The 13,541-nt window shown below is 36.0% G+C and overlaps 1 protein-coding gene across 1 annotated transcript in view; it reads left to right on the top strand.

The window, feature by feature from the left end:
• The window catches only part of LOC109387321 (teneurin-1-like), a 413,374-nt gene extending 400,229 nt beyond the window's left edge, over nucleotides 1-13,145 (top strand). Inside the window, exons 10-12 of the mRNA XM_019651161.1 lie at nucleotides 7,873-7,974; nucleotides 9,359-9,553; nucleotides 12,874-13,145. Of these exons, the coding sequence (XP_019506706.1) occupies nucleotides 7,873-7,974; nucleotides 9,359-9,553; nucleotides 12,874-13,145 (569 nt within the window). The remainder of the gene's footprint in view (nucleotides 1-7,872; nucleotides 7,975-9,358; nucleotides 9,554-12,873) is intronic.
• Nucleotides 13,146-13,541: the final 396 nt, after the last annotated feature.

The raw sequence follows: 13,541 nt of genomic DNA on the forward strand, positions 1-13,541 counted from the left end.
GGGTTGATCCCTCTGATGAGTCTTGGCCCCAAAAGGCTCTTGTGCCTGTAGTAATTTCCCTTTGAGTGTAAGTCTTGTAGGTCAGACCCTGTAATGCTCGGTTTTTATCTAAAGTTGGTCTCTGGGTGTGATGATTCTTGTGCTTCTTTGGCTGGGCCCTGCTGCAGAGCGTGTTTTAGGGCAAAACAGATCACTGAGGACAACCACAACAGCCACCAAAGGTAACCAGATACTCTCTGATGTACAAAACAACCATCACCCTACACTTCACATGTATATAAATATCAATCAAGCACAAGGGGAATAACACACGATCAGAAACAAAACAACGGCAATGAGAAAAGACGAAGATAGAAAAAAAACTTGCAGAAAAAATGGAACAGAGGAGGTAAATCAAGCTATGACAAGGAAGCAGGAAAGAAGGGAGAGAGAGAGGTTAGAAGAAAAGGAAAGAAAGAGAGAAGAATACAGAGAGAAAGAAAAAAAATATATATATATATCTACACCCCCATATATATGTACATATATATCCATATATATGCACCTTTATATATGCCTATATAAAAAAAACTAAGATTACTAATGAAATAGAAAAATCCAAAAACAACCAACACAAGCAATCAATGGAAAATAAAAAAAACAAGACCTCAGAACATCCAAGAGAACACAATTAACAATAACAATATAACATTTCTTCTAGGTTATTGAAATTGGTGGCATATAGCCCTTCATAGTATTTTTGGATGGTCCTTTTTATTTTTGTGGCATCCATGGTAACTTCCGCTCTTTCATTTCTGATTTTTTTATTTGTGTCTTTTCTCTTTTTCTCTTAGTGAGTCTAGACAAGGGTTTGTAAATTTCATTAATCTTTTCAAAGAACCAGCTCTTTGTTGCATTAATTTTTCCAATTGTCTTTTTGTTCTCTATTTCATTTACTTTTGCTCTAGTTTTTATTGTATTCTTCCTTCTCTGCTTTTGGGTTTCATTTGTTCTTCCTTTTCTAGTCCGTTAAGGTGTAATGTGAGGTTATTTATCTGTGATTTTTCCTTTCTTGAGATAGGCCTGAAATTATATAAATTTTCCTCTTAATGCTGCTTTCGCTGCATCACAATAATTTTCATAGGCTGCATTTTCATTTTCATTTGTTTCTATGTCTCTTTTGATCTCTCCTCTTACTTCTTTTTTGACACAGTCCTTCTTTAAAAGTATGTTGTTTAATCTCCACTTATTTGTGGCTTTTTTTTTGCAGTTGATCTCCTACTTAAAAGCCTTGTGATCAGAGAATATGTTTGGTATGATTTCAATCTTCTTAAATTTGCTGAGCCTAATTTTATGTCCCAATATGTGGTCTATCCTTGAGAATGGTCCATGTACAGGAAAAAATGTATAGTCTGATGTTCTAGGATGAAGTGCTCTATAAATGGCAATTATGTCCATTTCAGATAATGTGTAACTAGAAACTAATATTTATTTATTTATTTTCTGTTTGAATGATCTATCCATAACTGTCAATGATATATTTAGGTCCCCTACTATAATTATGTTTTGGAAAATTTCTCACTTTAATTTCGTTAGTAGGTGCTTTGTATATTTCAGTGCTCCCTGATTGGGGGCATAAATATTAACGACTGTTATGTCTTCTTTTTGTATAGTCCCCTTTATCATTATGAAATTTTCATCTTTGCTCTTATTACCGTTTTTATCCTGAAGGCTGTTTCATCTGTTATAAACATGGCTACACCTGCTTTTCTCTGAATACCCTTTGGTTGGAGTGTTAATTTCCACCTCCATTTTGATTCTATATTTGTCCTTGTAGCTGAGATGTGTCTCTTGGAGGCAGCATATGATTGGATTTTGTTTTTTGATCCAATCTGCTACTCTGTGCGTTTTTATTGGTAAGTTCAGTCCCTGTACATTTAAGATGAGTATTTATATATGAGAATTGCCTATATCTATTTTGCCGTTTTATTTTCTGCAATCTTGGTACCTCCATTGTTTCTTGTCTGTTATGTCAGGGTGGTGGTATTCTATGATTTCTCTCTCTGTTACTTTGTTTCTTATGTTATATATTTCAGTTCTGGATTTTTCTTTTTTGAGTGTTTACCATTAAGTTTACGTAAAAGAAAGTTACATATTTAGAGTATTACTTTTTCTTCAGCATGCTTTATTTCTCCATTTCCTTTTGCCATTTCAGACTTTTACTCTCTCTCTTTTTAAGTTTTTTTTATTTTCACAGAATATCCCTATTCATTCTGGGCATTGATTTCTGTATTGCAGTAAGAAGTTGTCTTTTCCTTATTTTTTTAATATTTTTTTATTCTTTACCCTATATGTTATGTTTAAATATATAGTGCCTTGTTTGGTGTAGGGGTTGCCATTTCTTGCTTCTGTCTGTCTGTTCATAATACTACTCATGGTTTGTATTCTTTTGATTTTTTGTTTCAGGTAGAATAGCCTCCTTCAGTATTTCTTGTAATGCAAGTCATGTGTTAGAAAATCCCCTCAGCTTATGTATATCTGCAAAGGACTTTATTCCTCCTTCATATCTAAAGAATATCTTTGCTGGATATGTTAGTCTTGGCTCATAATTTCTCTCTTTTAATAGTTTGAATATTGGATTCCACTCTCTTCTTGCTTGTAAAGTTTCTGCTGAAAAGTCTGATAAACTAATAGGCTTTCATTTGTAAGTTACCATCTTCTTTTCCCTGGCTTCTTGAGAATTATTTCTTTGTTTTTAATTTTTCACAGCTTCAGTACAATGTGCCTTGGAGAATTCTTGTTAGGATTGAGGTAATTAGGTTTTCTATTTGTTTCTTGTATTCAAGAATCCAGTTCTTTCCACAAATTTGGGAAGCTCTCATTGACTATTTGTTTGAATATACTCTCGGTTGTCTTCTCCCTTTCTTCTCCTTCTGGTTTGCCCATTATTCTTATGTTGCTCTTTCTGATGGAGTCAGAAAGTTCTTGTAGAGTTCTTTCATTTCTTTTAACTCTCAAGTCTGTCTCTTCTTCCATCTGTGTCATTTCCAGATTTTTATCTTCAATGTCTGATTATTTCCTCCATCTGGTCAGCTCTATTACCTAAGCTGGTTATTTCATTCTTCATTTCTTTTATTGAGTTCCTAATTTCCAGGTTTTCTATTTAGTTCTTTTTTCAAATTTCAATCTCTTTGGTAAAATGTTAATTTTGTTCTTTGATTGTGTTTCTGAGTTCATTAAACTGCCTGTCTGTGATTTCTTGCATTTTGTTGAGTTTTTTCAGAACTGCAATCTTGAATTTTCTGTCATTTAAGTCACATATTTCCATGTCTTTAAGCTCATTTTGTAGAGAGTTTCCATTTTCTTTCTGAGCTGCCTTGTTACCTTGGTTATTCATGGCAATTAATGAATTATTATTTCTCTTTCTAAGCTTCCACATGAGTGGGTTCTGCAACAGGTTGAAAGGAAGAGGTCTTTCATTTGCTTTCCAGTAGTTGTTGGTGGAATATTTTATTTTCTCTATGACTGCAGCCTTTTTATTCTGTCTCTCTCACTGCAGCATTATATTTTCTTTTGCACTGTTCTGGCATCTCACACTATGTGGGGATTCCCTGGAAGTTGGGCTTCTCCTCTGTGAGCAAGTCACCTGGGTCTCAGGGCACCGCCTCCATGGGGGGATGTGGAGAGCTTCTGAAGTCCTAAAGCTCTTCCTGCAATCAGATTCAGAGCCTGTGTTTTTCAGTGGCTCTGGTTACCCCTGCAGTGTTCTGCCCAGATAGGTGGGGGTGGGGCAGGGTGGGTTGTGTGAGGTGGCTCTGAGCATTGGAAAGTACCAGCCCACAATTTTCTTGCCCCTACATTTCCTTCCCTTTTGCCAGAATCAGTTGTGCTGTGAGTCTGTGGCTGCAGGGCTGCAATTTTCGGAGCTGTAAATATTCTGTTGTTTAATCTAACACTGCTAATGTTTCTTCTAGAGTCTGCTTCTAGCTCTGGGAGAGTGGGGGTGGGGTGAACCTTGGGAGGTTGCGGAGGGGTCCACCAGGCTCCTTGTCTAAGTCTTCCATCCACTGCTTAGCAATGAGGGCTTAAACCACCGTTCTCATCCTTCCTCCCTCAGTCTTTGCTTTGAGGTCTCTGCAGTGAGCGTTGGGTTCAGCTGTATTGTATGCTGATCCCTCAGGCAGGACTGTGGGCCATAAGGGGAGAGCTAGCAGTCCAAATTCTTCCCTCTCCCATGACTGCTGTAGCTCCAGAATGCAGGGAGCTCTGAGCTCCAGTCTGTGTCCCGCCACCTGCATCTCTGCTCTTCCCCTCACTCTCCTCCCCAGCTCGCCCAATTTGCCCACCTTTAGAGGGTTCCAATTGGGTCTGTCAGGCTTGCCTGTATGCCACACAGGGAGTCCTTTGTGGAATTACAGCTGATCAATTTGTCGTAAATTCCAGGGGAGATTTCAAGAGGCACTCCTCATGCTTCCATTTCTCTCACATAATATTTTTATAATTTATTTTAATCATAGTTAAAGGAAGCTAATATATTTGATTAAACAAATTAAAGTTTGTATAAATTTTACTATTCTAAATGTTGTTCATTCTCTATTTCCTGATAATATTAGAATCAGTTGATTGGTGTTAACTATATTTGGTCTGCTACTAACAAGGATCAAAACAGTATTAATAACCAGCATTTATTGAATGACTATCATAGGTTTGCCACTAGCCTATATTAATATACACATATACTATTTTCCAGTAGTATAGACAGAGTTGTCAGCATCCCCTAATCTCAGCCAGTCTGTTAGGCCACATGCTAATATATACCATTTATTGAGTGCCACTCTGCCCCAAGCACTGTACTAGATGCTTTACATTCAGTTATCTTGTTCAATTCTCATCACAATGCTGACAGCATAGGTATAGTGATACTTATATTAAAAATAAGGAAACAGAGTCTTGGAATGAGTAAATACTTTGGTAAATTCTCACAACCAGCAAGTGACAAAATTGAGATTTGAGACACCCAGTATGTCTGATTCCAAAGCCCCTGCCTGTTAAAACATACTCATTCGAGAATATTATTCATTACCTTTAGTTTTCCTTTTGAGAAAACTTGCCAGAAGCAAAACTCATCATCATTGTAGATGCAGATACCAAGGGGCTTTTTACTCTAGCATAAGAACAGAGTTACAAGCATAGAACTTTAAAATGATTCTCAACTCTAATGAACTGGTGTCTAGGAAGTGATTCTACAGTCAGATGAAAAAGATAAAATGCAAAGCTTCCTGGAGGCCAAAATAAATTTAAAAAAACATATTATTTTTCATCACTTATTAGTTATGTGATCCTGATGTAGCTATTCTCCTCCTGGGTTCCCTAGATTGTCCCAATGTCTCTTTGATGCTCTGTGGAGATAGCAGTTTTCAAACCTTTTCTTCTCATTTGCATTGCTGGAGCTAAGCTCTGTGCAGCAGTGTGGGCCCAGGGATAGCTCTTAGATAAGTCAATAAAATGTAGGGATTTTTATTTATTTTGATAGAAAACTTTATTAAATGTTTTTTTCTACAAGAGCTACATTCCCACAAGGCTGATTCTGTAAAGTTGTCAATAGGAGCTGGTGTGAAATGAAAATCAACTATATTTTCCTTTGAAAGCTTCCTCCATGGCCTGTTATTAACCATCCATAGCAGGGGAAATCAAAATGTAGATTTAAAATCTGCCACTACTGCTTGGTACAAGAAAACTAGATAAGTAGAAAATAGAGAAATAATTGTTTCATCTTGGAATAATAATAAAAAAAGACTGTGCCTTTTCATAATGACCTCTTAAATAAATTTTTGATTTTCTAAAAATAACTAATGTTTTAAAAAGTTAAAAGTTGTTAGCTCTTTGTCCAATATTATATTCCTGCCAGCCCAGTTATATTTCAGCAAATGCTGTGTGTCTATTTCTTATCCAGCTCAGTTTTCTAACATAAGGATAAGAGAACAGACCATCATACACCTACAAAAGACTATTTGATGTATTCATATAGGGTTGAGAAGAATAATGTCCTTTGATTGATAATAGGGTGGCTATCCACACAGCTGGTGGATTCATTCTCAGCTTGCTAAGAATCCCCAAATTGTACTAAATACCATTTTTTCCTCTTGCTTTTATTCTGCCCAGGGCAGAACTCCTAGTCTAGATCAGAAGTTCCCTAATGATGGAAGTTTATTTGAAGCATTGGTTCTCAATGCTTTAATGCAGTGGGTGCCTACAAGATTACCTGCAGTATTTGTTAGAATGTAGACTACTGGGCTGCATTCCTCAGAGACAGATTCAGTAGATCTGGAGTAAAGCCCAGTCATCTGCATTGTAAATGCCTCAGGTGGTCCTACTGACACAGGTGGTTAAAAGGCCACAATGGTAGAAATGCCATTTCTCAACCCTCATTATAAATTCTCATAGCTCAGGGACAGATGCTAAGACCACTTCCTAGAATATCTCGTTCTAATTGGAAATAGCTTATGCAAGTGAAATTGGATGAAATAGATAATTTGGATTAAAAAGGAGAATCCGGTATATATGAGAAATATGAGTTTAATGGCTCAGAACATAAAACTCAGAATTCAAGAATGCTAAGCATGGAAAAGTTACAGAAAAGAGTAAGAAGAGGATGATTTTTGAAAATGACAAGAGTAAAGCATACATATCATCATAGTTCATGGACTTGGAATTTAAAGTTATTATACTAAAATACAATTTTAATCTAGAAACAATTTTGTTTTCTTTTTTAGCTGAGTCATTCTGCCACCTGTTGGCAGCTCAGCAGCAGCTCAGCTCGGGCCGGGAATCAAACTGGCAACCCTGTTGCTCAGAGCTTGCACTCTTGAGCGAGCTCTTAATGAACTGAGCCACTCGGCCGGCCCTAGAAACAATTTTTAAATTAATTTTTATTAAGGTAACATTGATTAATAACATAAACTTCAGGTGTACAGCATTATAATTTTTAATGTCATTGTCAGAAACTCGCTTTTGTATAACTTTATAATTTTTATTTTTAAAATTAATTAATTTTTATTGTTTTAGGTGTACAAAACAATGTACACCTCTCACAAAGTGATAACTCCCTTCCCCCAATCTTTTCAGTCACAATACTTATCAGAAGACCTATCAAAGTTCTGTTACAGTGTACATCTTTATGTCACAAGAACTACCTGTGGGCACCTTGAAAACCTTCTTAAGTCTCCTAAACCCTATTCTTCTCTCAGAATAGATTGAAGGAAAATTAATGGCAAAGAACTGATAAGCATTGACAATCAAGGAAGCATTTCTCAACAAAATACTTAGGCTAGAATGCTTTTAGTGGTGGTGAATTTAATATGAACACTTACTTTAAAAGCCTTCCATTGTCACTTATTAATAAAAATGAAATACCGATTATCATATTTAAGCTGTCAAGATAGTAGATTACACATTTTAAGGCTTTAGAGAAGAAACTTTTATTTGGTACTACCTGAATTTGAAAAATGAACAGTACACTTGGTCTTCTGGTTGCATTTTTAAGCCCATTTTGCTTTTGAGAAGTGTCCTATAATCCTAGTACATTTTTAGCTTTATCATGAATGTCTCATAAGAATAAAATTCATCTAGACCCTTTATGCACTTTAGAGACAAGGTTGACTTTTAGATCCATTCTTGAAGAGCCAATTCAGCAAATCCAGGGTTCTTTTAATAATTTGGAACTACGTGGCATCTTACAGAAATCTTTGATATCTGATTTTAAATAGTAAGTGCTCCATAGACAGCAGAAAGCAAAACTGTTATTGGCCTCAAGTTTTCGCAATTTAAAAAAATCAAAGACTCTACAGCCTCTAGATTTGTTCATTTTTTTTCTCTTTTTCTCCCTATTAATAGAAATAATGGATGACTGTTCAACAAATTGCAATGGGAATGGAGAATGTATTTCTGGACATTGTCATTGTTTCCCAGGATTCCTTGGGCCTGACTGTGCTAGAGGTAATGTTGCTGTGTTATTCTGATTTATTTAGGGAAATTAATGTTTTTTGAGAATGCAGAAGGAGGAGGAGTGGTAGTAGTTTTCATAGTAGCAGCAGCAATAGCAACAACACTGCGTACCTCACTACCAAAAGTTAAGCACCTATTCTGCCAGGCACTGTTCTAAACACTGTTATGTCTTTTAATTCCTACCATAGTCCTATGAGATAAATCTGCTATTATTTCAGTTTTAGAAGAAAAAGAAACAGCCTCAGAGAGGTGAAATAACTTAAGCAGGGCTACCTAACAGCTGGGATTTGTACCTAGATCGTTTAGACCCAAACACTACATGATACTTCTATGTCCTTCATAAACTGATTCATAATGGATAGATAGACTTTAAGAGTGGGCAAAGTAGGTAACTGCTTATGCACACCCATGTAAGCTAGAAGGCGTGTGCAATCACCAACTGGGTAAGTAGCCTAGAAAGTAAAGGCCAGGAAGTCAGAAATTAAACTTAGCAAACTTTACTGTTTCCTAGACTTGCCCACAATTTAATTCTTGAAAAGCTTTAGGTAAATCACATGATGTTTTCCCATAGGCTTACAGTTACAACTCTAGCGATGCTTTCTACTCGTTTTCAATGTGTTCTTGAAGTTCTCAGTCTGCTAATATTTTGATCTCACGTTTCTCAGACACTCAGTTTCTTAAGGTTAAATTGTATTCAACAGAGAATTCTACAGCACTTGCTAGGTTCCAAGTACCATGATAGATCTTAGGGGTAGGGGCAGTAAGAGTGGAGGTGATGGCTGGTAATAAAAAAATGAATAAGATGGAAGATACAGACTCTGCCATTAAGAAGCCCAAAGTTTTAATAGGGAGACAAACGATGACAAAGCAGAGTAAGTGTTATAATAAAGGTCTACAAAATGTGTTATGGGAGTAGACATCTGTCCAGCATGAATCTCTTTGAATGCACAACCTTTTAAAGATAATATTCTGTAATATGAATAACTACCTATTTATTAGTTTTTCAAATTTTCAGTTTCTTCTTCCTAAAAGTAGCATATATCTGCTTGAGGGTGAAAAGCCATAGGAGAGAAAATGTCTAACTGATAATAATGATAATAATAATAACACCAATAATTACTTAAGTATATAGTGGAATCAAAATCAAATACTTGAACTAAGTTCTCCACTCAAGATAGTTTTATAATTTATCTTTACTGTCCTCCCACAGAAGGAAAATTCTGTTTGTAATCATGAACATGTGCCTATTTAATAAAGGCTGACAGGAATAGTACTTGTTTTGTCTGAAATATTATACAAGAATCAATAAAGAATTGCTCTTTGGAGATGTTAAAAGCATTATGAGAACATTACAAGTTAATTTGCCAATCTTCAGATTCGTGCCCTGTGCTGTGTGGTGGGAATGGAGAATATGAGAAAGGACATTGTGTCTGCCAAAATGGCTGGAAGGGGCCAGAGTGTGACGTTCCAGAAGAGCAATGTGTTGACCCAACTTGCTTTGGTCACGGCACCTGCATCATGGGAGTCTGCATCTGTGTGCCAGGATACAAAGGAGAAATATGCGAGGAAGGTCAGATTTCCATTTTAATCTACTGTTTCAGACATTTCTCTCACTGAATTATCCCAGGCTCTATTCTGTGCTTCCAGTAGAGACATAAATGGTCTTTGTAAACTATAAATGTTCAACATATCTGCTTAGTATGTGGAGCAGGGAGTTGGAGCCAGGGAAGCTCATGTCTCTCCTGACAATCTCTAATATGAACATGAGGCTTTATCTGTGACACTTGAAAAACAGTAATGAAAAATGGCATTCCCCCCCACACACACACACATTTTAACATTGTCTTACAACTTGAGAATTTCCATGTTGATTATTTTAGGTGTTAATTCATATGCTTTCTTTATTACAGAGTGCACTAGGCTGTATCTTACTTTAAAGCACATAATAATATACACATATATGGAACCATTTTGTGAACGTTTTCTTTGGGAGTGATTTGTAATTACTATTATTATTGCTTCATATTATTTATCTTTACATACCTCATGCTGAAACTTGACCTCCATGCCTAAGGAAGTAGACTTACCACAAATGAGTTTCAAGTCAGTGCCTTTATATTAAAATGCACCCCAAAGGAGCCTTTACACATGCACACGAAAGCATATTTTGAAATGGCAAGTCTTATCATTTAAAGAGACACATTGAAAAAGAAGTTTACTAGTAATCAGACCTTTTTCATGCCACAGTCCTCAAATAAGACTGATTTTAGAAATAATATTAAACCATTACCATGGGAGATGGTCTCATTAGAACAGTTGTTCAAGAACAAGGCTGCTCAAAATGCACTATAATTTCTTTTTATAGATGGCCCATTAAGACTATTACACAGCAGTCTAAAGGGATTAATCTCATTCCACTCCATAAGCAAGCAAGAGTTTAGCTTTTCACCTCCCATTAGCAGTAGTAGAATTGTGGCACGAAGATTGTATCTGCTCCAATGAATGGCATTGGGCCTAGACAAGGCATCCAAGTTCTTAAGTTACTTTTGGAAATTGTTTTTATGGTGATCCAACTGTAACCATTATATTCAAGTTGTAAATTCATATACTATTCACAAAAGAAATGGGGCTGTCACAACATCTACAATTTCCCATGAAAAACATTTAACCTAGTTTATTTAGACCCTTCTAATTTAAGTTACACAAGCAGTTAAAAAAAGACTTAGCTCAAATTTGCCTTGTAGGGGTCATTAAAAATATTTTAGAATAACCAGGATAGCTTAGAATACCATATTTAATGATCAAAACTTTTCAAAAACAATAGAAAAAATGTTTTAAAGCAGACATATGGTGATGGAATGAGAACTGACTCTGGGTGGGGAACACACAATGTGATATATAGATGTTATTATAGAATTGTATACTTGAAACCTGTGCAATTTTACTAACCATTGTCACCCCAATAAATTTAATTAAAAACAAAAAAGCAGACATCTCAGACCAGAAGCCCACAGGTTGAACTGGGCTTTATTGGGTTCACATAATGGTGATGGCAGTGATGATATTTTTGTCGTTTAATGTGACTTATTTTCCACAATTTAAAAATAGAAAGGTGTCATTTAAAAATCTCCATTTCTAGCCTCTCATGAACAACTAGAAAATCTTGTAACTCTGGACTCACATTCCTACCTGGTGGCCATCAACCTGAGCCAAGTAGCAGCAGCTTCCTTTAAACTGGACACTTGCTCTCAGTTCACTCCCAACACACTCTGTTCACTTCCATCCAGCCCAGTTAACTCCCAACACACTCTGTTCACTTCCATCCAGCCCATCTTATTAATGTATGTCACCTGCTCTGCCCTTTCAGCTATATGACTGTATGCCTCTGATTCAAGGTTGACTTCCCTAGTCATTAAAGGTGACCTTTGAGTAAAGTAAATTATATTAAGTTCAATACTATTTATTAAAATTGTTATTGTACTTTAATATAACCAAATGTCCTTCTTCTAAAACAACATTTTATGCTTTAGACTTTCCTTCTTCTAAATAATGAATGAACAAAATTATAAGTACCTTCTGATATTTAATTGCAGATTAGCTCAGGTGTTAAAGCATTGTGCTAATGACCCTGAGATCACAGGCTAATTATAATGGCAATCACACTAAATATAATAATGCTTATTTAAACTTACTTTGTTCCATGATCTTACCACACCCTACAATTAGGCCAGTATTGCAAATGATGACAGAGTGTATCAGTCTTTTTCCATTGCTGGGAAAGTCATTCAAAGCATACATCTGCATCCTGGTAAATTATTTTAGTCACATCTTCTTTGTATGGAAAGACTAGAAATTTGGAAATCAACTTTCCAATTTTCCATGGAATGGTCACTCAGTTAAAAGCATAAAATAATTATCTCCAAAGCAAGCATAGGAATCTACTTCCAACATAGTTTATACATATGTCCAAAAATATATGTGTGTCCAAAAGTTATACATGTGTTAAAAATTTTCCAGACTCATAGAGTCAGAAAATTGAGTCTGTGATATTCTAAAACATTAGAAACTGTCAGTGTCCTGATAGCAGGAGAGGCCACAAAGAAAATAATTTTTAAATTGGGTTTAAACTGTTGCACCTTCAGTGCTCCTAAGGAATAAATGAGAGATTATAATAAATGTATTATATAGTACGCTTTCATGCAACAGCAGTCACTTCACTCAATACCTTGAATAATCCAAACTTAAAATTATAAGAAGTCCACATGGAGTAGAGAGCGGGAACGGATTCAATGGAATTGTAATAGATAAGCATGATATCGGGGGTGGGAGGGCAACAGATGGGGGAGGGGGGTTGTTACTTTGTGAGGGTGTAAAATGGTAACTATTGCATTGTTCTGTACACCTGAAACTAACAATTAAAAAAATTTAAAGACTAAACAAACAAACAAAAAATATATGAAGTCCTCTAGAAACATCAAGGAAAAGGCATTTCTGGGAACTATGACTCCAGTTTCAGAAAAGGCAAGGAATGACTTATGAAAACTTCTTGAGCTCTTTTGCAAAGTCGAGGAATTCCTATTGAAGGGCCACATTGGTACATTCACCCATTTGTGTGGGAGTACTACACACTGCTAACAATTTCACACAACATATGTATAATTTTCTTCTTTTTCTAAATTTAGTATGTAACTGTTATTATACCCTACCATATCTTTAAATGTTAATAATCTTCTGGTTTGAACACAGCATTGACCTGAGTCATATTATTGCCTAATTAAAAGCAGAAATGGCATAATATTAGGAAATCAATGAATCTTGGTTTCATTATCCTCAGGTATACTGGCCACACGTGTTCACTTTTAACATTTCCCCCCCTTTTTGAACCTTCAGAGGACTGCTTAGACCCAATGTGTTCCAGCCATGGCATCTGTGTGAAAGGAGAATGTCACTGTTCTACTGGTTGGGGAGGAATCAACTGTGAAACTCCACTTCCTATATGTCAAGAGCAGTGCTCAGGACATGGGACTTTTCTTCTAGACACTGGAATGTGCAGCTGTGACCCCAAGTGGACAGGATCTGACTGCTCAACAGGTACATTAGAATTATTTCCATCTTCTCCTTCCTCCACTTCCAGGTTCTCACTGGATTTTGCCATAAGGTAGTACCCCTTAAAGTCTAATCTGTGTGCTTTTCATGGGTTGTAAGGGGCTTCCAAGTATTTCCTAGGCTCGTATTTTACAGGATTTTTAATACAACATACTGCTGAGTTTTTAATCGTACTTTTCATTGTTGTACATCTGTGCTAGATCCTCTTCATTCTATATTCTCTTATAGTTATTTCATCCATTCCCAAGTCTCTCACTATCAGTTCTATACAGATTATTTCAAATTTATACTTACTCAAATTCAAATAATCCTTCATTTTAAACCATTTTGTGAGCATTTCCACTGGGTGTCCCATCACTTGTAAACATGACTTAGCCCAGGAACTCTCTCTACTCTATTTATATATTGCTATATTGTAGCCCAACCACTGTTCCCACAACTTTGCTTTCATT

The sequence above is a fragment of the Hipposideros armiger genome, unplaced genomic scaffold (assembly GCF_001890085.2).
Source record: "Hipposideros armiger isolate ML-2016 unplaced genomic scaffold, ASM189008v1 scaffold_153, whole genome shotgun sequence".
Taxonomy (NCBI): domain Eukaryota; kingdom Metazoa; phylum Chordata; class Mammalia; order Chiroptera; family Hipposideridae; genus Hipposideros; species Hipposideros armiger.